The following is a 26,363-nucleotide window of genomic DNA, read 5'->3' as shown; positions in this document are numbered from 1 at the left end:
CAATAAATATTTTGAAATCTTCTTAACATACATTCCCACGATTTATTCAGACATTGCAGTTTAACATGAGGCTATGCAAACTAGGCCTAAACCTTGCTAACTTAAGGCCTACGATTATTAAGCAAATACATAACATTAAATCAGTAATGTAACACACTACTATAATTTCCCTACACACACACACATCTTGTATAATAATTAATATGCATTCTCTAACGTCATTATGTATTTTTTGGTGGCCACATTTTCCAAGTAGCACATTATTTTCTATATTAACTAAATTCTATGCAAATTCATAACTCGTAATAGATAAAATTCATTAGTAATAAATTCAGCGTTCACATGTAATAATGTGTTTTTGTCACACCACAGTGCGCCTTAACCTTCAGTGAGAATAAAAAAAACTCCAAAATATATATAGGACATAACTTTAGCAACAGTTAGACTGAAGTAGGATTGCCACTTGGGGAGTAATTTACTGACAAGATTGGCATTTTATGCCAAGGCCAATTAATTTTAAAGTAGTGCCAATTATAATAATAAACATATCAAAAACTGGTAGTTTATCCACTTTAAACATAAACTAAAAACCACAGATACAGTAAGTCTCTCCAGAAATATTTTAGGGTTGTCCACACTAAGGCCCTCATTACGAACATGGCGGTCTGGTCAGCCATGCCGGCAGTGGCAGTAATTACTGCCACCGGCATGGCAGCCCAGACCGCCATATAATATATGTGCAGAACCGCCACTATTGTTACTCTGCTTCCGCCGCCAGGCAGCCTGGCAGAGTTACATATCAGACACCGAATAATGCTCCTGGCTCCACCAGCCTTTCCCTGGCGGTTTACCCCGCCAGGGAAAAGCTGGTGGAATGGGTGCCTCTGCGGCCCCCGTGAACAGCCCCGTCGCGCATGTCACTGCCCAATTTTCAGGCAGTAAAGTGCACGACAGGTGCGCCTGCACCTGCCACACTGCTACATTGCCATCAATGTGCAGGCCCTGCATTCAGCTAGACGGGCTGGGGGAAACACTGTTTCCGACCGCCGGGCCAGCTGAATGTACATTATGTGACCAGTGGGAGCTTCTGCACACTGGAGGTCTTTTGTTGACTGCCAGCGCTGAACTCGGCAGGTTTTTCCCACCGAGTTCTTAATGACCCACTATGTCTTCAATGATTAATCAAACTGAGAAAAAATTATGTTAAACAAAGAACAGAAGATGTTAGACAGGTTTTTACTCAAGTACCAGCTGCGTACACTTCCATAATAGCCAAACACGAACAGTTAGTGACTAGCAGGACATTGCTAAAATACATAAAAATTGTATTAGAAAATTGGGAGTCAACAGCCTAAATAGCGTCTGTTGGTATATATTCAGTGACCTCTTCTTGAGAAAAAAGGCTCTAAGCCAAGTGTACAGGAAGCGGGAAAAACAAAAGATCTAAAAATAGTTACATGAATCACTCACACTACACACCCTGTCTGTACACGAGTTCAGGAGTAATGCCCATCACTCGAGAAAGGGGCGTAGCATAGATGATCACATAGTGTGGGGAAGGAAATATTCTTAGACGAATTAAGTTATCAGTAACACCGACTAGTTTATAATGTGGTTCTAATTCCTTTCACTAGAAAAATGCCAACCGAGCCTGTACGCATCCACCACAATTATGAGGCGCTTGGAATCGCCTTATTAGGATCCAATAAGTATATCTGTGCGCGTGTTACAAGCGTAAAAAACCGTTGTTCTAAGTTTTGTTTACCCAACAGTGCCAATACATATGCCAGAATGAACAGTTTACGAACCTATCAGCAACTCGCTCTGAACACTCATGAACTTAAGCGCGCCCACGGCGGGCGCGGAAAAAAACGATCTCCTCTCAGACCCTTTCGCATGACACATCTTTCTTCCCTTACTTTTCCTATGCTGTCTACACGAAGCACAAATAGTAACACTGGATTTTATACCCAAGGCCTGCCAGAGCCCCGCCCTGACTAGTCTCGATTGGTTAAGGAGACACAATTACTCCCTACCTTAACGCCCCTTTCGAAATATAGCAGCTCTAAAGTATTGTGAAACGGTGGCAAAAGAAATTAACTAGGCTCTGAGTCACCGAGTTACATTTGCCTCGCCCCCAACTGCCAAACAATGCACATATATCCCCGCCCTTCGTTCTGTTGAATATTTCCAGCTGGCAAACACCTGCGCAGGATCGGCTGAAATGCTAGGGAAGTAGTTACGGAACTAGGGAATTCGTTTTCTGTCCCGCGCGGCGGCCATGTTGGTGTTGTGCCCTGTGACTATTAAACTCTTGCTCAAAGTTTAATGTTAAGTCTTCACTACAAAAATGGTGCAACTGCGCAACAGCAAGAGCCGCAATAAAACACGGCCAGGTAAAGGCCAAAATAATAAATTTTATTTTAATTGAAAGCGTAACGCGCTTCTTGAGTGCCTGCTCTGTTGTGTGCGTATTATTTATTTTTTCCTCATTAGTTATGTATTTTAAAATAAGGGAAGGTGGTGTGTTTTGTCCGTATGCACATTCCTTGATGGAATGTGTGGCCGGTGACACGAAGGAGTTCCAGTGTTAATTCTTCTCCTGTCAGTTGAGCCAGGACGCACCGGAGTACAGACCTGTTCCCTTTTCATTGTACCGGCCTTTCGAATAAAAGAATAACACTTACCGAGGCTCAGACTCTGTTTCCACCACACCCACTACATGCTCAAACATCAATTATTCCATACTTTACGATGTGTGTATCGCACATTTCATTTAAAGCGATTTTGCACCGACAGCCACTGTATTTTATCATTTGAATATTCATTGACTGCATCCTCTTCTTTCTCTTCAATGCCCAACCAAAGTCAGGTTACGACTAGGCTTGGTGTGTTCAGACATGACGTCACCACATTATTCAAAGTGGAGGTGTTTTGCCTGGCTGTACCATGGCCTCACCCTGACAACGCGTACACGCTACTTACAGCGTAAAAACATTCCAGGGGCGCGCGCGCGCGCGTCAGTCTGACTCATCATCGATACATTGCCGAGACCGCTAATGAGGGTGGAAGAGTATGTGCGCGTGCGCGACCTGCTGCACTATTTTTTCTCCCTGAAGTGCGCGCGCCTTTCTCCCTGAAGCTAGTAAGTCAACGGCGGCGTCTGCTCTTAGTTGTCAGTGGAGGAGGCCAGAACTGGGCAGGATATTTTGATTACAGATCAACCTCTCTCTTCAGGTAAGTTGTCTGAAGTGCGTCAGGCTCCTACAATGAAGTCGGGGGGGGGGGGGGGGGGGGGGGTCTTCTTTCTATTGTAAATAAGAAGCTGCCTGACACCCCCAACCGGTGGCGAAATGTCTTCCACTTTGTGATGAACGACAGGAGAATAAGACGTCTCACTGATACTTCAGCGATCCGTGAAACACTCTAGTCTGAAAATATTGTATTGGGTGACCATAGCTTTCCTCTGCACTATAGTTAGATAAACCTAACAACCCCTCCCTTCCTCTGAGGCGTAGACTTGATCCCTGCTCAGTGCGTTGAGGTCCACAGCCTGACCTTTCTGCGTTAAAGTGGGAGCACACTGCGCCTCTTGAGTATATTGGTTATTTTGTTTACGGTGACAGGCTCTCGTACCCCCGAAGTGGGTAGTGGACACTGAGCCCTTCTATTCCCCAGGCCTAGGTTGAAACTCTATTTTGAGGTCGGATGTGTAAACGGCCTTCGCAGAGTGAGAGAAGTTAAACCCCCAGGAAATGCACTGGCGGCGCCTCCCACAGAGAAGATGAATGAATTTCAATTTTTTTATGTAGCGCAGTACACGGGACTGTCATCTTCCCCGATGTCGGCGAATCAGTATATTCCCCAGTGTGCTTGGTTTAATTTTCAACTCGATGTTGTGACACCGGCCGTAGCATGGCAGTCTGTGTTGGAAAATAGCCGCCATCCAAGTGAGAGTTGGTTGTCGCCGGGCGGAAACGTCTTATTCTGAAATACTTGGCCACACCCAGGAGTGTGGCTGGACGTGGAGGTGTAATAAACCTCCGAAAAAACATTCTCTGGCTCATTTTGTTCAGTCCATTATCACTTTTTTTTCGTTGATTATTTTTTATTTTTTTTTAGTTTTTTAGTTTTTTTCTTTTAAACCAACATTTATTGCATTAGTCTGACCCCTGAGCTACCCCCATTTTCCATGATTGATACCTCCGCTTCAACCCACAGCCTAAAGGGGAAGTAAACTACTAGCTTTTTTCTAGTGAAAATGAACGTGCTACGAAAATGCCACATCAGTTGCCGGATAACAGTGTTGTTTATCCATATATTGCGCTAGTTAGCGTGTACACCTACGCGAATCCTATATTTTTGTTATGATTCTACGCATTACCAACCCCACGCATTTCTTTTACATTTTGCGTTCATCAGAGATGATTATCACATTACATGTATATGGTTATTTTTGTAGTCGGTTGACTGTTCTTTTGCTTTATATTAAAATGATCTTCTTCGAGTAGATTTTCAATTTAAGTAGAAGAGGACTAAGCCACCTACGATGATAATGCTGGTTGCACCATCCTGTTCCCCGATTGACGGCAGTGGAACCCAGCATCAAAGGACGCACCATGAGACAACTCCTTTTCTCCGTTCACTGCAGCTGGTCCGGCACCAAACAGTGGTCTACTGTCTGTTCGGTTTCAAAGTTTGAGGCTGTAGAGTTGACTCGTATGAAATAAATTAAAGAACCACCACGTGGTTTACTATCACCCCCATCAGAACATCAAAAGTTATCACATCAACGCTGTTTTTCAAGAGAACAATGTTCGATTGTCTAAAACTGTGCCATGATAGGTAATAAGCTCACTATGATGCCTTTAAGTAGCCATGGGCTCTTCAGGGAGGGGATACTGTGCGCAGCCAAAGTACATAGGGAAGCACTGCAGCTTGTGCAAAACTTTACAGCAGGCGTATCCAACCACAAACTACTTGAGCTGTCTGAAATGCCTCGTGTTACAAATTAAGAAAAACACAATACGACTATTTACGGAGAGAAAGTGGGCTTTGGGTCCACCCCTTCAGCCAGTGGCGTTCCTGTGTTTTTCGTGGTTTGCCATTTCTTCGATGTATTTTCCATCGGGGCTATAGCGTTTTAAAGATTGGTACTTCGCCCTGTTTTTGTTCCCGATAGATGTTAGTGATTGGGCATCATGTATCATTTTTGCTAGACTACAGATGCGACATGTAGCGTGTGCTTAAGACGGAACGTGTCCTATAGCATATTTACTTTACAGACACAAACACGTTTTAATAGCTATTTTTGTGTTTGTTTAGACTTGCATGCTGTTTGGATCGTTCAGTTTGTTGTAAAGAGACAGTGCTATAGGACAATTACTCTTGTGTGTGTTTTTTTTATTTTGTTGTCATGATGACATGTCAGGTCTAGATTTTTTTTTTTCTTCACAAAATAGAGACGTGTCCACACATTCTTTGAGATACAGGCAGATTACTGGCCGTTTGTCAAAAGTACCTTTTATGCAGGGTTTCGCTTTCTTTCACTTTTACGATCACCACTTTTGAACACAAACTAAATCTTCTGGTCCCTTTTCATAACACTCTTCTTTTAAGGGTACATCTTAACTCTGCTTCTGCAGTCTGTACTGCAATGTGGCTTTACTCCCAGCTTCCACACTTTTATAGCCGAAGATGTTGCTTCATTCTGGGAATTTCTTTCTAGTATATCAGGGGCAACACCTATGACTGCCTTTTACCAACCACTTCTCCTAACAGTCGTATATTCGTCACACAGCCTTTAAGATTATGCGAAGTGCTCACAAACTTACTTGCAAAGTTGTGAACTGTGACAGCACATTAAATATATCGGGGATATGGGGTCAAACTAAGAGGTTTAGAGGTGTTAATTACAGAACATTTGATTGGCAGTCTGCATCGTGACAGTAAGATTATTCAGTTGTATTATATTCAACATGACGTCAAGTAAATCTTATGATGCATAACCTAGACAAGTTAAAGGAGCTCTTGAATCTTCAGTTAGCAGATGACCTATTTTTATTATACTATGCACCGTTACTGTTAAATCATCAGGGAAATCTGTGTTACATGATCAAATATCTTTTACTAAGTAGTGTCATAACGAATGCCTATTTCTTAAAATAAAACCATTTACTAGTGATTCCACCCAGTGCTAACTAGAGGAGAACCCATAACATCTATTCCACTCTACAGGGAGTGCAGAATTATTAGGCAAGTTGTATTTTTGAGGATTCATTTTATTATTGAACAACAACCATGTTCTTAATGAACCCAAAAAACTCATTAATATCAAAGCTGAATATTTTTGGAAGTAGTTTTTAGTTTGTTTTTAGTTTTAGCTATGTTAGGGGGATATCTGTGTGTGCAGGTGACTATTACTGTGCATAATTATTAGGCAACTTAACAAAAAAAAATATATACCCATTTCAATTATTTATTATTACCAGTGAAACCAATATAACATCTCAACATTCACAAATATACATTTCTGACATTCAAAAACAAAACAAAAACAAATCATTGACCAATATAGCCACCTTTCTTTGCAAGGACACTCAAAAGCCTGCCATCCATGGATTCTGTCAGTGTTTTGATCTGTTCACCATCAACATTGCGTGCAGCAGCAACCACAGCCTCCCAGACACTGTTCAGAGAGGTGTACTGTTTTCCCTCCTTGTAAATCTCACATTTGATGATGGACCACAGGTTCTCAATGGGGTTCAGATCAGGTGAACAAGGAGGCCATGTCATTAGATTTCCTTCTTTTATACCCTTTCTTGCCAGCCACGCTGTGGAGTTCTTGGACGCGTGTGATGGAGCATTGTCCTGCATGAAAATCATGTTTTTCTTGAAGGATGCAGACTTCTTCCTGTACCACTGCTTGAAGAAGGTGTCTTCAAGGAACTGGCAGTAGGACTGGGAGTTGAGCTTGACTCCATCCTCAACCCGAAAAGGACCCACAAGCTCATCTTTGATGATACCAGCCCAAACCAGTACTCCACCTCCACCTTGCTGGCGTCTGAGTCGGACTGGAGCTCTCTGCCCTTTACCAATCCAGCCACGGGCCCATCCATCTGGCCCATCAAGACTCACTCTAATTTCATCAGTCCATAAAACCTTAGAAAAATCAGTCTTGAGATATTTCTTGGCCCAGTCTTGACGTTTCAGCTTGTGTGTCTTGTTCAGTGGTGGTCGTCTTTCAGCCTTTCTTACCTTGGCCATGTCTGAGTATTGCACACCTTGTGCTTTTGGGCACTCCAGTGATGTTGCAGCTCTGAAATATGGCCAAACTGGTGGCAAGTGGCATCGTGGCAGCTGCACGCTTGACTTTTCTCAGTTCATGGGCAGTTATTTTGCGCCTTGGTTTTTCCACACGCTTCTTGCGACCCTGTTGACTATTTTGAATGAAACGCTTGATTGTTCGATGATCACGCTTCAGAAGCTTTGCAATTTTAAGAGTGCTGCATCCCTCTGCAAGATATCTCACTATTTTTGACTTTTCTGAGCCTGTCAAGTCCTTCTTTTGACCCATTTTGCCAAAGGAAAGGAAGTTGCCTAATAATTATGCACACCTGATATAGGGTGTTGATGTCATTAGACCACACCCCTTCTCATTACAGAGATGCACATCACCTAATATGCTTAATTGGTAGTAGGCTTTCGAGCCTATACAGCTTGGAGTAAGACAACATGCATAAAGAGGATGATGTGGTCAAAATACTCAGTTGCCTAATAATTCTGCACTCCCTGTAGTTGGAGGATCTGTGCATTTGAGCAGATCGTAAGTAAAAGGGTCGATAGTAGTACCACAGAAAGATGGCTTATAGGGATAAAATCTCTGAACATAATGGTATGTATAACCTCGTTTTGCACTGGTTGTATTGCAAGGTGATAATTGACCCACTATGTGTTTGAAGCATGTTTGTAGAGAAGTGTGTGCTACTGATAAGCCATTTGTGCACAGAAAGCTGGCACTGCTGTTGAATGCTGCACTTACATGCTGTGTGAAGAAAGTGCCTGTGCTGTGTATGTTCTGTTTGTTAGGTGAGCTGTCACTGCTGATTATGCTGTCGACTGATCGGCTTGAGCTGGACGTGTGAAGAAACATAATTTTACTTGAGCTGTACATGTGTGGCTTTCACTGGTGCTATGCATACTGTACAAATTCAAAGCTTCTCATGCTGTCTGTGTTGGGTATGGGGATGCATGTACTGCAGTGGGAGAGGAAATGTGGGCATGCCAAGATGGGTTGGAAATTTCCCCACTCCATGAGGAAAAGTGTTCGGAAATTTTAAAAGTGGTAATGAACTTAAATTGGTTGTTGCACCTGTCCTGATGATCATTTCAGGAAATTTAAAGTGGTTTGGCGATCCATGGTAGAGTTGAAGGGGTCACAAACTGAAGATGCCTAGTGATTTTTGATCAGTTGAGCTTCATGAAATGTTACATGATTCATAAATCTCATACCTCAAATAAGACACCATATTTCCAAACTGGCAACCGAGTTCACAAATCAATTTGTGACCGTGATCAATTAGAATTCAGGAACCCTACTCCTGTGTTAGATAACCTTTTTGAAAATCAACAAATGGTTACAGAATTCCAGAAATTAACGGAAAAACCTTTTAAGAAGTTATGACAGAGAAGAAGCAAATGCTGAAGTTGTTGTGTTATGGTTATTCACTATAGATTACAAAGAAAAGATGGCTGCACTGGTAATTATTTGGAGCCGCATCCCAGTGCATCATTATTTTGTTCACCATTACCCCGCCTCAGTTTGGACCCAACCATATGCAAATCAACAATGGGAACAGTCGAGCCTGTACTGCAAGCTAGGTCCTATTGGAATGCAAACCTAAACCAGTTGAGCCCTAGTTAGGGCTCATCAGCCAGGTATAGGTTTTCCAGTGACCCTGGCATCATAACTCTGCAGGATAAATGGTGAACTAGAATTTAGTACCACCCACAACTTGTAATCTCATTTAGGGAAAAAAAAAAAGAACCTGTATGTTACAGTAATGATTGTTCGACGGTACCCAAGGGGAATCATGGTGCTGGAGGGGGTGGATGGTATTAAGCAAAAGGAGATGACCGTGAACTGGTAAACCCGGTCTTGATATTCTTCCTGAAAAGGTTAAACTCTGGAATAATCTTCAAGGAAAGAGGGAGGTGGTTCCAGAGTTTAGAAGCCAAAAAGGAGAAGCATCGACCAGCTAGTCTGGCCTTTTTGAAGACCAGGACTGTTACCACTAGAGAAGAAACAGCCTCGATATACAGGGTGGATGATGTAATATAAATGTAGCTCTAAGGTGTGTTTGACTTGTGTTGTAAATGGTGTGATGGACAAAACCAAGGGCTTTACATTGAGTACTTTTAACTTTGAGCCAATGAAGGCTGTTAAGATGGGGTGATATGGAGGCTAGAGAAGGGGTAGTGAGGGTCGTTTTAGCGTTGGGATAGTGGATGATGTGTAGGCCCACATAAATATAATTTTATTTATTTCAGTTGAGTTGTAATAAGGGCATAAGTAATGTTTTTGAGCATCAGAAGGAGGTTAAAATATGTGCCCGAAACCCGACTGATATGTTTGGCAAAGGATAAGTCACAATGAAACAGAACTTACAAGTTTCTGGCCTGGGTGGAGGGGGCTGGGGAAAGTAGGGTTTGTTAGGCCACCAAGCAGAAGAACAAACCTTTACTTGCAAGAAAACCTGGTTTCTGAGTTATCACTGTTAAGCCTAATGCTGTTGTCATTATCCAGTGAGCAACTGCACTCTGGCAAAGGCAAAACTTCAGGATTATCGGAAATAAAAACAATTATTTGGGTGTTATCTATGTAAGAAACCAGGTTAAATCAAAATGATTGGACCTGGGCAGCCAGAGGGAAGAGCTAGATGTTGAAGAGTAGGGCTCTGGAATGAGACTTGAGGAATACCACATGTGAGTTTGAATACCTTGGGTTTAAACTGGGGCACATGTTCTGATATGTCTGAAAGAAAATAACCTAACCAGCAGGGAATCTTCTTACAGGCACCTAGTTTAAAGAGCTATAGAATAAGAACAGCATTGTAGACCATATCGAAAGTTGCCTGCAAACCAAATAGGAAAATTACAGAAGAGTTTACATTGTCCTAGAAATTCTGAGGTTGTCAGTGACTTTCACCAAGGCAGACTATACTGAATGGATGAAACTGTTTGCCTTAAAATCTATACAATAAATATTATGTAAAGCTGAAGCATTATTTTTTAAAAATGGACTATACTATAAATATTAAACTGTATAAAACAGTTATCATAACTTTGTAAACATATTACATTAAATGTTATCGTTTTTGTATGTCTTAACAGCGAAGCCTAAATATTTTGTGATTTAACCTATAATTTGAGGTGAGGTAACCCTGAAACTGAATAAAATTGCCCCAGAAGCAGTTCTGATTCTTTCAATCATTTAACAATATTTCGTACTTAAGTTGAGGAGTTCTGGGCACAGGCAAAATGCATGTTAAATAGATTCAAGTCCATGTCACAAAGGCGGCGCAGTTTCTTTCCTCAGTGGTTTTCAGGAGCAATTAAATTGACTGAAAGGGAGTTACAACAATCTTAAATGCAGAAAATATTTCTTTATCTTTTTAGTAATATTGAATCAAAGTATGGTTGAATCTGTAGAGTTTGTGATATATTTAATATTCACTTGTTAGTGATTTCTCTAGTCATTAGAAAATGTATTTCCTGTTTTAATATCTTTGAACATGATTTTTTTTTTGTTGTTGTTGTTCAATGATGGAAGATTAAAATTTATGAAACATTGGTGATGTTACGTTCCAGAGTCTTGGCTAGCTAGTTCTTTGATTACTGCCTTTAGACAGTTTATTCATGAAGACTGACAGTCCTAAAAGTACTTTATTTGACCAATAAAGTGTTTCCTAAACATTTTAGAAACACAACCCAGTTTCTAGAATGACAAACAATTGTGATCCACCTAGCTGTAATGGACATCATACAGGCAATTTTTTTTTAATGTGGCTAAAGCATCGTGTGGTAGCAGGCTGTCATTTGCAGACAAGACACCTCATTTAAATGTCCTCTAAATTTGCACAGATATACCGTTTTACTGATAAAAATGTGTGACTATCTTGTTTCAGTGAATAATTATCATTTGTACATCACCAAGTAGTGTCTTGATTTAATCTGATCCCATTAAAATCTGTTTCCATCAACTTCAGAGTTACAAAAAAATGTGCTTCATTTTCGCTTTCTTCTTTTTGATTTGAGCAATGGGGAAGAAACACAAGAAGCACCGTGCTGAGTGGCGGTCCTACGATGCTGATTACGTGGACAAACCTCTAGAGAAACCATTGAAACTTGTCCTAAAAGTTGGAGGAAGCGAAGTAACAGAGCTTTCTGGTTCTGGGCATGATTCTAGCTATTATGATGACCGGTCAGATCATGAGCAGCGGGAAAGGCACAAAGAAAAGAAGAAAAAAAAGAAGAAGAAATCTGAAAAGGAAAAGTATATTGATGACGAAGAGAGAAGAAAAAGAAAGGAAGAGAAAAAAAGAAAACGGGAGAAGGAGCTATGTGATACTGAAGGAGAAAATGAATGTGTTGATCCAGCCTTGAAAATAGAGACTGAAACAATAGATCGATCAGTGAGAGCATGCAGGACGCATTCAGTGGAAAATGAAAGTACCCCTATACAACAGTTATTAGAACACTTCCTTCGCCAGCTACAGAGGAAGGACCCTCATGGCTTTTTCGCTTTCCCAGTCACTGATGCTATTGCACCAGGCTATTTTGAAATAATAAAACATCCCATGGATTTCAGCACGATGAAGGACAAGATAGCATTGAGTGAATACAAATCGGTGACTGAATTTAAGGCAGATTTTAAATTGATGTGCGATAACGCAATGACCTACAATAGGCCAGAGACTGTGTACTACAAATTGGCTAAACAGCTGCTTCACACAGGATTTAAGATGATGAGCAAAGAACGGCTGTTAGCTTTGAAGCGAAGCATGTCATTTATGCAGGAAATGGATTTTACTCAGCAGGCAGCTATACTAGGTGATGAAGGCATTGTAGTTGAGGAACCTGTCCCTGAAGTCATAACTGTGCCAGTGGAGCCAACTAAGAAATCGAAAAAGCCAAAAGAAGTTATCAGTTCTATGTTTGAGCCTGAAGGAAATGCATGCAGTTTAACAGACAGCACAGCTGAAGAACATGTCCTAGCATTGGTGGAGCATGCGGCAGATGAAGCACATGATAAAATCAACAGACATCTACCAAGTTGTAAGATGGGGTACCTCAAGAAGACAGTAGATGGATCTTTATTGTACAGTGTGGTCAATTCGTCAGACCCAGATGCTGAAGAGGAAGAAACCCACCCAGTGGACTTGAGTTCTCTTTCAAGCAAATTATTACCTTCCTTCACAACTTTGGGTTTCAAAGATGAACGCAGAAGTAAAGTTACGTTTCTCAGTAGTGCAAGTACGGCATTGTCCCTGCAGAATAACAGCATCTTTAATGATTTAAAACCAGATGAAATGGAGCTTCTGTATTCTGGCTATGGGGATGATACTGGTGTTCACTGTGCATTAAGCCTGCTGGAGTTTGTGAAAGATTCTGGAACTTCCACAAAGAAAATGGTGGATGACATGCTCGATCAGATAACAGGAGGTGATCATTCAAAAACGATGTATCAAATAAAGCATCGCAGAAACATCCCTGTGAAGCATCCAGAAGAAATGAAAGTTGGAGAATCAATTGGCGTTTGCAGCAATTCAGTTTTGAATTTCATGTCGATGAAATCTTACTCGGATATGTCTCTTGATATCCCCATGTTAAATTCATTGGGTAAAGTGAAGAAGGAGCTGGATCAAGATGACAATCATTTAAATCTAGATAAAACAGCAAAGCTCCTGCAGGATCTTCATGAGGCTCAGGCTGAAAGAGTAGGGTCAAGGCCGTCATCCAACCTGAGTTCTCTTTCCAATGCCTCTGAAAGCGATCATCATAATATGGGAAGCCCTTCCCGTCTGAGCATGGGGGAACAACATGAAACAGTGCATGACCCTTATGAGTTCATTCAGTCTCCAGACTCTCCAAACTATTAATAAATGTGTGTTTTATGTTGATCGTTGTTTGACTGTCATTTTCTGATATTGTACGTAATGTGATTCATACTTAATGAAGTTCACCAACATTTGCAGAGACATGTTAACTGAAGAGACTCTGTAAAACCACATCTGAGACTTCTTGCCTGTTGGATTTCACTTTCACTGAAATGCATTCTTGCTTTTAATGTGATGTAATCCGTAGTTATTGCATTGCGAAAAACATTAAACATATTCTTTACTAACATCTGAATGTGTACAGTTAATTTACAGGTATTTACATGTTGTGTGTTACAGAAATTACACCCTACAGCCATTTTTCACACTCCATGTATCCCAGTAAGACTGCCACCTAATTCACTTCACTTTTCTTTCTCAGACTAAGTGATTGGAGTTTATAAACCAGATTCCCTATCTTGAAAAAATAAGTAGTAATTTGTCAGAAGTTACAGCCTGACATTTGACCTCTTTCACAGAATTTAAAGGCATCTTTATTTATTGTTTGGACTTTCATGACCCACCAAGGGGCCGTGACCCAGTTTGGGAAAATGCCTTAAATGATGTAAGTCCTAGAACAAGTCTTATATGGCTTTGAGGAGTGTGCAGTTGATGTTCACTACATAGATGCTCCATATGTGGTTTCCAATTTCAATTTCTATACACTGACTCCAAAATATGTGTTTCATCTTTGTTGAACCCACTACCCAATTCAATTTTGGCCTTTTTACTACCGAACGAAAAAAACCTTAGTCCGCTTGTAATTGATCTGATAGTTATTTTTTAAATTAACTGTATGAAGTGTTGTCAATTGTCATTGTAAGCCCATCTGAGTAGTGGGAATGATAATTTGGTAATCTGCATAGGCCACAAAGGGAATCAAACAGTTGCTAGTTTAGCTGCATCTTCGTTGCTTGGTTGAAAAATATCAAAAAGGTCAGAAATGGAAATAAAAAACATCAGAGCACAAGATACAGTCTTGTTTTATTACGTTGTTTGTGTGTTTGTGCCGATTTTGGCATCGTCCACTCATCAGTTTTACCCTGACCCAGGTGTCACTGCACAATTCAATGAATAAATGTCGTAATCCTGGATCTATGTCCCAGAGAGCTAATTTGGGCCAGAGTAGATGACTATCCACCTTATCCAAAGTGATTTGAGTAGTTTATGAAGCAGGCAAAAATGTATTTATATTTGAAGATCGTGGCTTTTGCACCCGGGTGGTTAGTGCAATAATATTATCAGAAGACAGACTCTGTACTGTACTGTTGCAGGAAACTAGATTGAGAGGGGTTCAGAAAGTTATTTTCCAAACAAGTATATAACTGGCGATTCACACTCCGCCCCCACCAAGAATCTTCGCATGGAGGGGGAGCAAAGAAATAAGACTGTCATTGTTGTGAATCGCAGGGTCTGACTTAAAGCCCAAGTTGCAATTTGTTTCACCTTTTCAGAGGACCATCCCATTTGATGGACTGTCATGGTATAGTTGAGGCACATAGATATTTTCTTATTCTTGAATGTGGCGAATCCAGCTGTCTGACATGCTGCAAAATTACACCCTTGTCTCTGTAGATAAACAGTCGAACACTTTTAGTCTTCAGCATAGGTTTGGGGATTGTGTCCCATTGAGGCCTCTCCACTGGAAAGAATGTCGAAAGATGATTGGCAGCTATGTTCGCTGGCAGCCAGTCCTTCAGAGACTTCTCTGCAGAAAGGTGCTTTTCCAGGCCCATTGGCCTTGCATTATTCCTGCAAGAATGCCCTTCGAAGCCCTGAATGCTGCATGAAAAAAATGGTGTATTCAGATTGGCACTGTGCCTTCTTTCCATTAAAGCCCCGATCATGGTGCACAATTGCTGGAATTAGAATTGGTACTTTTCCTTTATCAGAGTTGACTTCATGGGACATGTTAGAACCTTAGACTGCCTTCTCCACTCAGCGAAGATTGGCTGGATCGCCAGAGTTTGGTTCTGGCTAACGTTTTGCCAACATTTTGGTGACCTTCCTTTGTCCTGTTTCAAGAGAGCTGATGTTGTGTGCTCCATTTGTTGGTGTAGTTTGGGTCTGTAGGCTCAGGCACAGCATCTGGATCTTGAATACAGTAGAGCATGCAGTCTTAACTGTATTTAATGTGTTTGATTGCATTTATTTGAAAGGGTAATCATAGGTACTATTCAAATATTTGTTTATTTAAGACCTGTATCTAGATGTTGACAGTGGTACTGAAGCCCCTAGTGCTGCATTTAGTTTGATGGTTTTGATTTGAGTGCAATTAAGCAAACTATCTCTTTAATATGTATATGTGGCCATCTAGGTAAGTAATACAGCAAATTTCAGGGTGTGAATTTGTATAAAATATCTACTTGTCAATGGGACAGGTTGCTTAATAAATCTACCTGCCATGTTAAAAAAAAAAAAAAAAAAAAAAAAAAAAAATCCTCTTGTCCCTTTGGTGCCATGTAGTGCGGAGACAAATTATGGCAGCAATCTCATTACATGAGAGCTCCGACAACATTTTCTCTGGTCATGCCAGGGCTCATACTATAATAGGATAATAGGGCTTGAATACTGGCAACTTCCTTGTTTTGGCACCTTTCAGCAGATCTACATCCTGATGCTGGAGATAGGGTTACGCAATAGTACTAAGGTTGGATAGTCCTTTTGAGTCTGTGCAACCCTGCTAACTTGCATGTTTTGGGTTTTCACCAGCTGTTCTCTAATCTTTTCTCATATAGAGAAAGGTTGGCAATTTACTCCTGGCACGGGCTGAAGTAAAACTTCCTCCAGGGTTGGGTACAAGTGGTTGTGCAGAAATTAAACTTGTAACCACTCAACAGATTTTCGCATGAGCAAATCTACACATGCATATTTAATTGTGCCAAAATACGGTTCACAAATGTTTTCTAGGAGTACTATTTCCCGACCTACTTCTGTCAATTGTGAATTCATGAAAGCGATAAATCTGCTCTAATGCAAGGACCTAGCTTATGTGTGCATTTATGTGATTTTCTGTAAGATTTGGGTCCCTAATTGGTTATCTAAGACCTTCTGTTTGTATTACAATTATCTGTTTATTAATTGGCTTCACTGTGAGTAACAACATTCTACTTTTTCACAAGGAGCATATTAGCATATAAAGTAGTTTTGTTCAGTGCCCTGAGCTACAATGGCAAGGTGTGCATTTTGAGAACAAAAATATTTTTTTTTGTCAATGTTTATGATGGTGAGGATCCAATCACACCCACAACAGTAAAGTTGTATAAAACCCATGTGCATTGACAAAACCAAAACGCTGACATCAATGTCAAACCTACTGACTTTGCCAATGCTTCTTTATCTCAATGTTTCCTAATTTCTTGTTGGAACCGGCTACATTGATTTTTCCATAATGATTTTTTTTTATTTTTTTTTAAGAACTACCAGTGTGCATCAACACATTGTAGTGAATGATGCTTTAAAGAAATGGTACTTAAATTTCACATTAGTTTAGCAAAACTTTTTTCCTACTAGCATTTTTTTCGTGAACATTATATTCTGAAAGCAAAGAATCACCAACTTTCTTTCAGGCTTCTGCAAATTTTTGCATCAGACCAGAGAGCATACTGAGAGCATTATACGTACCCTCATATTGTTAAACTTTTGCAAATGTGTGTACACATTTTTATACTGGAACCACTATCAGCAATGTGATCTGAGATGACAACATTTCTTTAGGGTGCTCTCCCTAATAACAGACTTTTAATTAATGAATCCTAAATAAAAGTTTGAACCACATTAATATATGGACACAAGTGTTACTTTAACTGTAGATAATGCCCTTCCCTGATTCATAATGTGGTACTGTAAACTGGCAGCCAAAGGGGTTGTGCCTACTTGCCCAGGAACAAAACAAACATGAAAACTTGTTGCACTTGACCCCAGACAATATGTCCTGGGTGTTGTACAACTGTTATTAATGTCTGTCAGGAAGTGCATAACTAGGAAGTACACTTGCTAAAGTTCCTAGTCTCTGTAGTGTAAACTAGGTGCCTACATTAGTGATGTCGTTGATTAGGGCTTTGTGAGGTTTTGAGCAGCCTACTGAGGGGTTAATTATAGTTGCACAGCTAACCAAAATTGTGGAACGCCAGAGTTTATAGTTTTTCTTCATTCTGATTACTACATTCCTTCTTTGGTCCCCTTTTGTTTTTTTAATTGTTTTTGATCTTCGAATGCCACTGTACCCTTTCTTCTTCAAACAAATTAAAAATTTGTTTAGAAGCACTGAGTGCACTGTTATGTCTATTACGTTCTTGAATGTGGTATGGTGCTGTAACACGAGTTGTCTGGAGTGGGTCTTAACACTTTTGCCTCTATAAAGATTAAAAGCAAATATAATATCTGCAGATCTCCATATCTGGTTAATGCAGCACTGTTTTTTCATGTGTACAAGTTCTACTCAAAGATTTGCAGTCGAAAGATAAGGGAGTAACAATTTTCCTGTGAAATTTTCTTATTAGAAGCTTATTCGTATTGGCCCTGTTGCTTTCCTCCAGAGTATAACTGTAGGTTGGATGTAGGGAGCTAGCATCAGTGATTTTCCTAATTATGTAGGGTCTTTTGTTGTAATAACCTTTTGGATTATATTATTAAATGAGTGTACATGTATTGATGGATCTTTAGACCTTATTTTTTTCCACTGATTAGGTATACACAAAACACTCTCCTATTTGTTTGTAAAAAGGATATGTAGCACTCAGTCTGGTTGTTTAATATAGTCCTTTATTATTGCTTTATGGCGGTAGGAAAACCACAGATGTTTACCCAATTAAAGTGTTTGGCAATGTGTATACAATATTTGTAGTTGTATTTATATAGCTTTTACGACCCCCGATGAGACGTTGAACCTCTTTTCTGTGAGTAGCACACTGCTGCGGAACCCAAAGTCGATTAGTGATGCATTAGTATAGGGAAATATAAGTTGTTAATTGTAGCGGTGGACATTTGAGTCTGTTAGTTAAATTGGATAGGGTGAAAGAAGGATAGAGTAAGGAAGATTATAAGAAGTGTTGTTTCGGAGATCACAGTAGTAAGACCAGATTTTGGATGATTCAGAATTGAGATAGAGGATGTATTGAGAGGTATAGGCTGAGACAGTAGTGAATTAGAGAGAGTTGAAAGTTTTTTTTTTGCTCCGCCCCCCCCACCACTACCACCCAGTTGGAGTAAAGTTACATTTATGTATAGTTACATAACATGAAAAGTTATACCATATATGGGAAATTATAAAGTGGTATTATGTTAAGTCCCATATGTATTCTTATGGATAAATATTTAGAAACTAACTTTCAAGTGTTGTTTTATATAAAGCCAATTTATTTTTATGAACTTGTTTGGTAATGTTATAGTATCTATTTCTGTTATTTACTTTTGTTATATTTTCCCACACACTTAAATAGTGAAGCACTTACTGATTATGATCATATTTGCAAATAAAACAGAGACCCATAAGCATATAATCAGATAACTTCAATGTAAACTTTGAAGTGATCTATATACACTTAAGGGTTAAAATAATATATATTTTAACCATAAGTAATGTATACATTTATGAAGCCGATCTAGAATATCTATACATTTTAAAACCAGAACTAGTAAATATTTGTACAAAGACTGGCACTTATCTAAACACATAAATATAATCAAATTATACATGTTTACTTACACAAGCATATGCTGTACATCAGTGTTTTGTGTAAGAATGAGCCAGCTCCTGAGTGGTCTTCTGAAGATAAGCTTGTTATCTGCGGAGATCCTATATCTAGGGGTAATGAATTTAATAGTTTAGCTGCTTGAACAGAGAAAGATGTACCACACGTTTATTTTTTTTCTTCTCCTTATTGTGTGCTGGGGTTTTGAGGTGATGTGGCAATCTGCAGTGGAGGTTCCTTTGCATGTATTTGGTGATTTTATTTCTGAAGAAAAGTGGCTCCATTTCTTGTATTGCTTTGTGAGTGATACAAAGGAGCTCAAAGGTGGATATTCTGGCATCCGGTAACCAATGTATGGCTTTCAAGGCAGGGGAGATGCAGGATTATCGCTTTACATGTCGGAGTAGTTTGGCAGCAGAGTTTTAAATTCGTTGTACTCTTTTTTTCTTTTTTTTTTTGTAGTTGATAAAGATGATCCGTGGTAGAGGCCATTGGTGTAATCATTATGGCAGTGCAAGAGAGATATGTGGAAATCCTAGGTGGGTGAAACATGCATCAGTTTTTGTAATAATGAAGCTTGATCTTGCCAATTTATCCACTTGGGTGTTCCATGATAGTTTGGAGTCTGTGGTAACTTCAAGATTTCTTACATTCTTGGGTGTTTTAGGATGTGGTCCCAGATCGTCAGGTCAGGCGGAGAGTGGGACATAATTGTTCCAATTGTCACATGAGTATGCCAGTTTTGGACGCATTCAATTTGAGATGGCTCAGTCTTATCCACTGATCAACTGCTTAGAGGCAATTTAAGATTTTTGAATTACTCTGGTCTTAAAGGCTTTCTAGTTTAAGATGTTTTTGTGTGTCACCTGTCTAGTTATAACATGTCACCTGAAATTAATTGATCATTGCTGGTAATGACTTTATGTAGATTTTGAAAAAGAATTAGTGGGATGCTGCTTTTTTGAAGTACTGTTTGGATGAGAAAATGGGTAGTATGGATGGTATTTATTCTGTTTTGAAGATATGATGTGATCCATTCAAGAGAAGTCCCCTCTATGCCAGCTTTGTGGAGTCTTTGGATAACAGTGTTATGATCAACTGTGTCAAAGGCAGCTGAATCCTCCAAGGGGAGTAGAGCAGCCACCTTGTTGTGGCCTTCTGTGTTCTTAAGGGTATCCCAGATGGTGATGAGGACATGTTCTGTGCATCTTACTGGACAGAATCCTGATTCAAAGTCAGAAAGCATAGAGGTATCGTCAGTGAATTGTTTCATCTGGGTCAATGCTGCTTTCACTCTATCAGTTTGTCCAGGAAGGGTCTGTTTGTAATCAATCTGTAGTATTTTGGGTCATGCGAGTCCAGGTCAGTTTTTTAAATAATTGGAGTATGTAGGCCTTTGTAAAGTCTTCTGGAAAGACCCCTGTTGTTAAAGAGTTATTGATTAAATGTTCTTACTGGTGAGTCAGCAGAGGCAGTTTAAAAAAAAAAAAAAAAAAAAGGTTCTGGAAGATTTGTGGTGGGCAAGGGTCAGAAGGACAGCCAACTAGCCTGCTTGTTTAGACAATGTCCATAAATGTATTTTCTGCTAGTTGTTCGAAGGGATATGGAGGCTTGGTTAGCCTACTTTTGGAAGAAATTATTGGAAATGGGTTGGTGCTGTTAGTTTTCCTCTGTGTTAAATAGGAATCCAGCATGTTTGCTTTGGCTGTGTAATGATTTGCCAGTTTGTCAGTAACTTCTTGAATCAGATGAGTTCTTTCTGTGAATTTAGTTGTACGAAATATAGTGGGAATTTTAGAGAATTATTTATTTGCACATTTAGCATTTTGATTTTTGTTTGAATAGTACCTTTTTTTAAGGTTTTTTGATAGCGGACTTGTTTGTTTTGTTACGTTTGTGTAGGCGAAGTTCGTCTTGCGTGTTACTTGTTTTGAGCCAGGTGCATTGCAGCTTTGCAAGTTGTTGTTTTATCTTTCTTAGTACTCCATTCATCCAAGAGGCTTGTTTTCCTATATTCTATTTTGTTTTAGTGGGTTTAGGATATCTTCTTGGAGCCACTCAGTTTCAGACTGTGTCTAGATCTGTGTTTGATGTTAGTTGTGTTCCTAAGTATTCAAAATTGAGTTTGTTCCACAGTTGATATGTGGTTGTGCGAACATGGCCATGGTCAGTTGCAGTGTTTTGTGTTGTAAGACTACCAGTTTCCTTCTTTTAAGTCTTGGTGTCTTATGCAGACTTGTCACCAATTACAATGCAGTGTAGGTTTGGTTATTGTCACTATTAACAGAAATAATATTCCACACTCACACCTTTTCACCTAGTACATAATTAAAACCTGAATAAAATAGTTTTTTTCTTTACCAGTAACATTGGCCTAACAGATCAACATAACATAAAATTCCTCAACCATCTAAGCCGTAACAGTCAAACATAACTGACAGACAGTAGATTTTATTGCCTCGCAATCCAGTATGTAGATGCTCTAACAAGAATCCTCTTAGAAAGTAGATTGAAAATGCTGCTCTATGGGCAAAATGTTAAAATCCAGTCTGTCATGTTGATTTTCGTGGAGTTGCAGAGCTCCACTATGTAATTTGTATTATCTGTTGTACAGTTAGTAGTTAGATGTTTCTGGCATGGGTTTATTCTGTAGACTTTTCTAGGCCTTCTTGTCCACCTACATTCACCCGGCTTCTTCTGGTACAGGTCTGTTTATCCTCTCCCATTACTTCTTTCCTTATTTGTACAGGGTTAAGATTGGTATCTATTTTCTTCTAATTTATGTAATTAGTCTTTTTACATGTAGGTTATGGGGCATATTGGAGGTAGCTTACCAAGTCATCTTGTCTTTAGTTGACTTGATGGCCTTGCAAGATTGCTTGGATATTCTCTAATATTGCTATTCAAAATGTTATTTTGAGGTAATTATTTGCATTGGACACCATTAAAAAGGAAAACAAGAATCCCAAGTCATTGCTCTTATCATGGGCAGAATAAGTATCACTGTCTTTTGGACCAAAATAGAAGCACGTTCAGATCTCAGTTAAATCATGATGATTTAAACTGTTGGAGCAAAGCCATAAAGTGATTTGACATTGGGATATGCTCATGATAATCTGTAGTTATTGTGATCTCACCTGTCAGGGCTTGCTTTCTCACCCCGTGCAAATTCAAAAGAAAACCATAAGTTACAATTTTTCAAGTTACAAATATAAGGATGTAAGAAACGGTAGCCTTTATAATTTAGAAATTGATATGAATTTTCTTGTTTATCCCCCTTTTCATCTAAAATAACTTTATGGAGTATTACTAATTAACTGCTCCTTGTGAGGCATGTTTAAAAAAAAAAAAAAAAGTTGTGACAAATTTATTTTTATTACATTGATGGAGTGTTTAGGCTAGAGTGCTTTGGCATGCACAGTACATGGTGTCCGAGCAGAATTAGACCCTCTTGTATCCATGGATGCGATTTGCGACAGGATAATATCCTATGCAAATAGGAAAACACCACAGCTGATAAAACACTAATAATCTATAAAATGTTTTTTTTTGTGCAATTCATATTGGCTGACCCTGCTTCTAAAGAACGATTAGAAAATGTATGCAACACACACATGCTCCAGAAAAGGACAACCGCAAAACCTCCTATCATGTCCGCTATCGCCCCCCCCCCCACCCGCCCCAGTTTCTTTGTTGCTTTGCTGTTTAGGTTTCAGAAAGCTTTGTTGATCAACTGTCCATTTATATTGACAATTGCCTGTTAATCAGACTTTAATCCAACATGAGCACTGAGGTGCTACTGTTCTCTGCCGGCAATGTAATACTAGACGCCCAAGGTTTAGGACCCTTACCGTAATGGACTGGACCTCTTGGCAGCCTTTGATATGGTATCCCACAATATTCTGTTAGTCAGACTTTGGAATATCTGTCAGTGGCACAGTGCATAACTGTTTTTGTGCTTTCTTAAATATCAGTTTGTTCCAGTAGCTTAGACTATTTTTTTGTTAGGTAAACAAAGTTAAGAAAATATGGTGGCCTTTGGGGCTCTTCTGAGACCAACATTTAGTGTCTGTCCACCCCCTGCAAGAGGCAACAATTTGAAGGAAAACATGGTTCAGTCTAGTGATTCCTCCTCTTCAAAAACTTCCTTCATTAGTATATGGTGCTTAGACCCTTCTAGAGGCCAGGTCACCATCGCTGTGGTAACTGCACTGTTTGTATCCTTTCAATTTCCTCCAAAAAGTTCACACATGGAAATACCCAGCATCAATTGCACCTTTTAAAAAAAAAAAAACTATAATACCATACAATTGATATATTTGGTGCCTTGCAGGCTAATTTACATCAGACCAATCTTTCAGTAAGTTAAACAGAGAATTGGGCAACATCTGAGCAGAATCTGGTGCAATAACTTTCTCTCCTTATAAAACATTTTGTCAAATTTAGCCAAATGGCTCGAAACCGCAGATGGTAGGTGGTGGAAGTACTGCAGATGCCTTGCATGGGAGGAAACATGGCTTAACTGCTATCGAAATGGGAATGCAGATGGATTCAGAGGTGCAGCCCCACCTGTAACGGTTTAAATGGAATTGATGAGCTGAAGAACATTGTAACTATTTAATGGACACTAATGGACTCCTCCAGTCTGCTGTTTGTGCTTCCCTACTCATGTATGTATATGTCCAGATTTATATTTATATATTTTTTATATTTACATATGACATTTTATGATTGTTCATATGTACATACCTAGTTCTTCATACATCTGCATGATTTATGTATATGCAATCACAATTTCTGTTGTCCTTTGTACTGTCCATATTTATTCTTATATTCTTGGCGTCACAAATTAATCTTATATGTATGTCTATGGGATCAATCTTTATCGTCCTGTGTATTCATATTATTCTCTAATTTCCCTTTTTAACCATTGTTGTTAATCTAGTCTCTCAATATAATTTGTGCTTAAACTTGGTGCACTTCGCACTGAATAATACTGGTACTCTTTTCTTTCCACCACTTGAATCCTTTAAACCCTTCCTGCAGGCGCCTGACATCAATGCTGTTTATTTAGTGGTGCATTTGACTTGGAACTCTGTTTCTTTCAGAACACTTCAGGATTGTTTATGCTTCTCTCAAGTCTTCATGGGCCCTGTGCTGTGGTGATTTAACCCCTAGCACTTGACTGGTGTCTCCTCTGTTTTCCGAGTGAATCTCATAATTGTTGTGCCAGTCTACCCCGTGTGTAAATTTATTGTTTTCAGTTTGTGTTAGTTGTATATTTTGATTGAAAAGGACTCCCTATTTAGAGCAGGAGCCCCCTACCTTTTCTGTTCTAAGGGCTACTTATGTTCAATGAAAATCACCCCGCGCTACTAATATTGGTGATGTGCTGGTGACCACCCCATCCAAGATTGTCCGCAGTGATCACATCAGTGCATCCGGCAGGGTTAACAGCAGTAAAGTAAATAAGGAATTATCAATTTGAAATGCCTCTACAAGAGTAACACAACAGCCATAGCAGGAATCTGGGTGGCACCCCAAAGTAAAGACTAATATGTCTCTCCAGCACCACATGATTTATCACTCAAATATTAGCTTTTAAGTACATTTTGAACATTGGACCATTTTTCTCCAAACATCAGTTTATAAGTTCTGAAAATACACAAATTTTCATCTCAAATATGCACTTTTTAATTTTGCCATACATATATTAGTTCAACCTAGCAAATGCTACTATAGTAGGCTGGACTGACCACAGGAGAGCTACTTACAAGTAGCTGGAAAGCTACTGGTAACTCATGAGCTACTCGTTGGAGACTCCTGATTTAGAGCCTTCATTTGGAGGTATGTTGCCGTTTTCTGTTTGACATCTATACATGCTTCTTGCAAGTATATTTTAAAGTGTGTCCTGAGATCACCTACTTTGGTCAGGAAGCGTTCCATATATTTTCTGGTGGGTGTGGTTCCTAAATTTGCTGTTCACAAAAAGGGGATAATTCGGCTTTTGTGCTCCACTATCATGCTGAAAATGAATGCCACCTATCGGAGATTGAGCTCTTTTTGGGGTTTGTGTTTAATCATGTAGTTTCTTCGATAGGTGTCTGTGGGTGTTAGGTGCTGTGGTGGTGAGTCCTCACACCAGCTGAAAGTGGATGCTGAGGTGTTAAGAATGTGATAGGGCAAGAGTGTGGAAGAAATCTGTCCTTGAGGCTTGGTATGTTGGCTTTGTTCCTCTCTAGTGCATTAGATTGGGTATTGAGGAGCACACCCGCCTCTTGAAGTGGCTGGCTTCCAGCTTGAGAAATGACCAGACCATGGTTTCCTCCAATCCTGGGTGCCGCCAGGTGTTGCAACTCATATCCGTTGGAATGAGGTAGAGGAGGTAATGGGGTGCCATGACTGTGCTGCTGACCAGGTGACCTCAGTCAGAATGACTTTCAGGGAGGCAACTAGAAGGTTGTTTCCCATTGTTCTGGGCGCAAAGAAGTGAACAGTCAAGAAGTGCTGTGTGAATTCTGTGCCCAACCAGCAGCCTGGGCACACTAAAGCTTACACCACCAATAGTCAGAGAAGCACAAGTGTGCCAAGTTCAGTTCCGAGGGTCTGATGAGCCGCACACCCTCCTCACCCCTCTGAGCCTGATTGCACCCCCTACCCTCCACTTCGCCACACAGTCACCACCAGTGTTCAAAGTGCTCAGACACAGCTCAGAGTGTGTGGTACTGGATAGCACCATCTATACCAAGAGGCCCCAAGGCCCCTGCTTGCTACAGGCTAGTTCCCCTGACCCTGAAGGGGGGGGGCGGGGCTGGTCATACTGCGGGGGCCGGATGCACCTCTTTGAGCTATGGCAGTAGTTCTTCTCCCATCCTTTACAAGAATTTCAGGGCCTGTTGTACAATATCCTTAAAATTGTGACCCTACTCCTTACATAGGGCACTGAGCAGAGTCCAGGTGTTTTTGGCAGACAGCTCTTGGTGCATGCCGCCTCCCTGAGGAGTGGCCAAAGCCCCTGTGTGCTCCCTGGAAGGCAGTCCCACAAGATTGGTTCCCCGGTATCCAGTGATTCTGTGCGTGGGGGTTGGATCACAGAGTTCCTCTTTCATCGCCACTGCTATCTCAGGACAGAAGACCTGCACAGGTCGTAGGTTTTTCCAGGGTGGGTGCTTTTACATTTGCGGGCCTCCACACAGGACCGTTGCTGTTATGAGGCAAGGTGAGCTTCCAGGATAGCTGTCACAATCCTCTTCCTGTAGAGGGACTGCCTCCACTTTGTGAATCCCTAGTTACCATCCGTGGTTTCTGCCAAAGCATCAAACACTCCCTTTCAAGTCTCTGCACTGAAAATACTTTCACCAAATTCCATAAACTGTTAAATCCCAGAATGGAGTGGAAAATAAATAAGTTTATATGTGGTAGCTGCTTACTATTTCACCAGCACACCCTCTTTGTGGGTGTCCTCTACAAATATCAAAAACAATTAATCAGTTCCAGATTCGAAACCCAGCTT

General features: G+C 40.1%; 2 protein-coding genes across 2 annotated transcripts in view; both read left to right on the top strand.

Moving 5' to 3' along the window:
* The first annotated feature begins 3,102 nt into the window (after positions 1–3,102).
* Positions 3,103–13,405, top strand: BRD9 (bromodomain containing 9). Its single transcript, XM_069206853.1, has 2 exons — positions 3,103–3,237; positions 11,317–13,405. The coding sequence occupies exon 2, from the start codon at positions 11,319–11,321 to the stop codon at positions 13,158–13,160; it is 1,842 nt and encodes a 613-aa protein (XP_069062954.1). The 5' UTR covers positions 3,103–3,237; positions 11,317–11,318; the 3' UTR covers positions 13,161–13,405.
* Positions 3,103–26,363, top strand: part of RHOA (ras homolog family member A) — a 167,038-nt gene continuing 143,777 nt past the window's right edge. The window contains exon 1 of the mRNA XM_069206855.1: positions 3,103–3,237. The gene's annotated coding sequence lies outside the window, so the exon portion shown is untranslated. The remainder of the gene's footprint in view (positions 3,238–26,363) is intronic.

Source organism: Pleurodeles waltl, chromosome 9, assembly GCF_031143425.1.
Source record: "Pleurodeles waltl isolate 20211129_DDA chromosome 9, aPleWal1.hap1.20221129, whole genome shotgun sequence".
NCBI classification, from domain to species: Eukaryota; Metazoa; Chordata; class Amphibia; order Caudata; family Salamandridae; genus Pleurodeles; species Pleurodeles waltl.
The sequence above is the reverse complement of the archived record's forward strand: the minus strand, read 5'-3'. Positions and strand labels throughout refer to the sequence as shown.

What these genes read in the sequence shown, in the direction of transcription:
- BRD9 (XM_069206853.1), top strand. Translation starts at nt 11,319, where the DNA reads ATGGGGAAGAAACACAAGAAGCACCGTGCTGAGTGGCGGTCCTACGAT.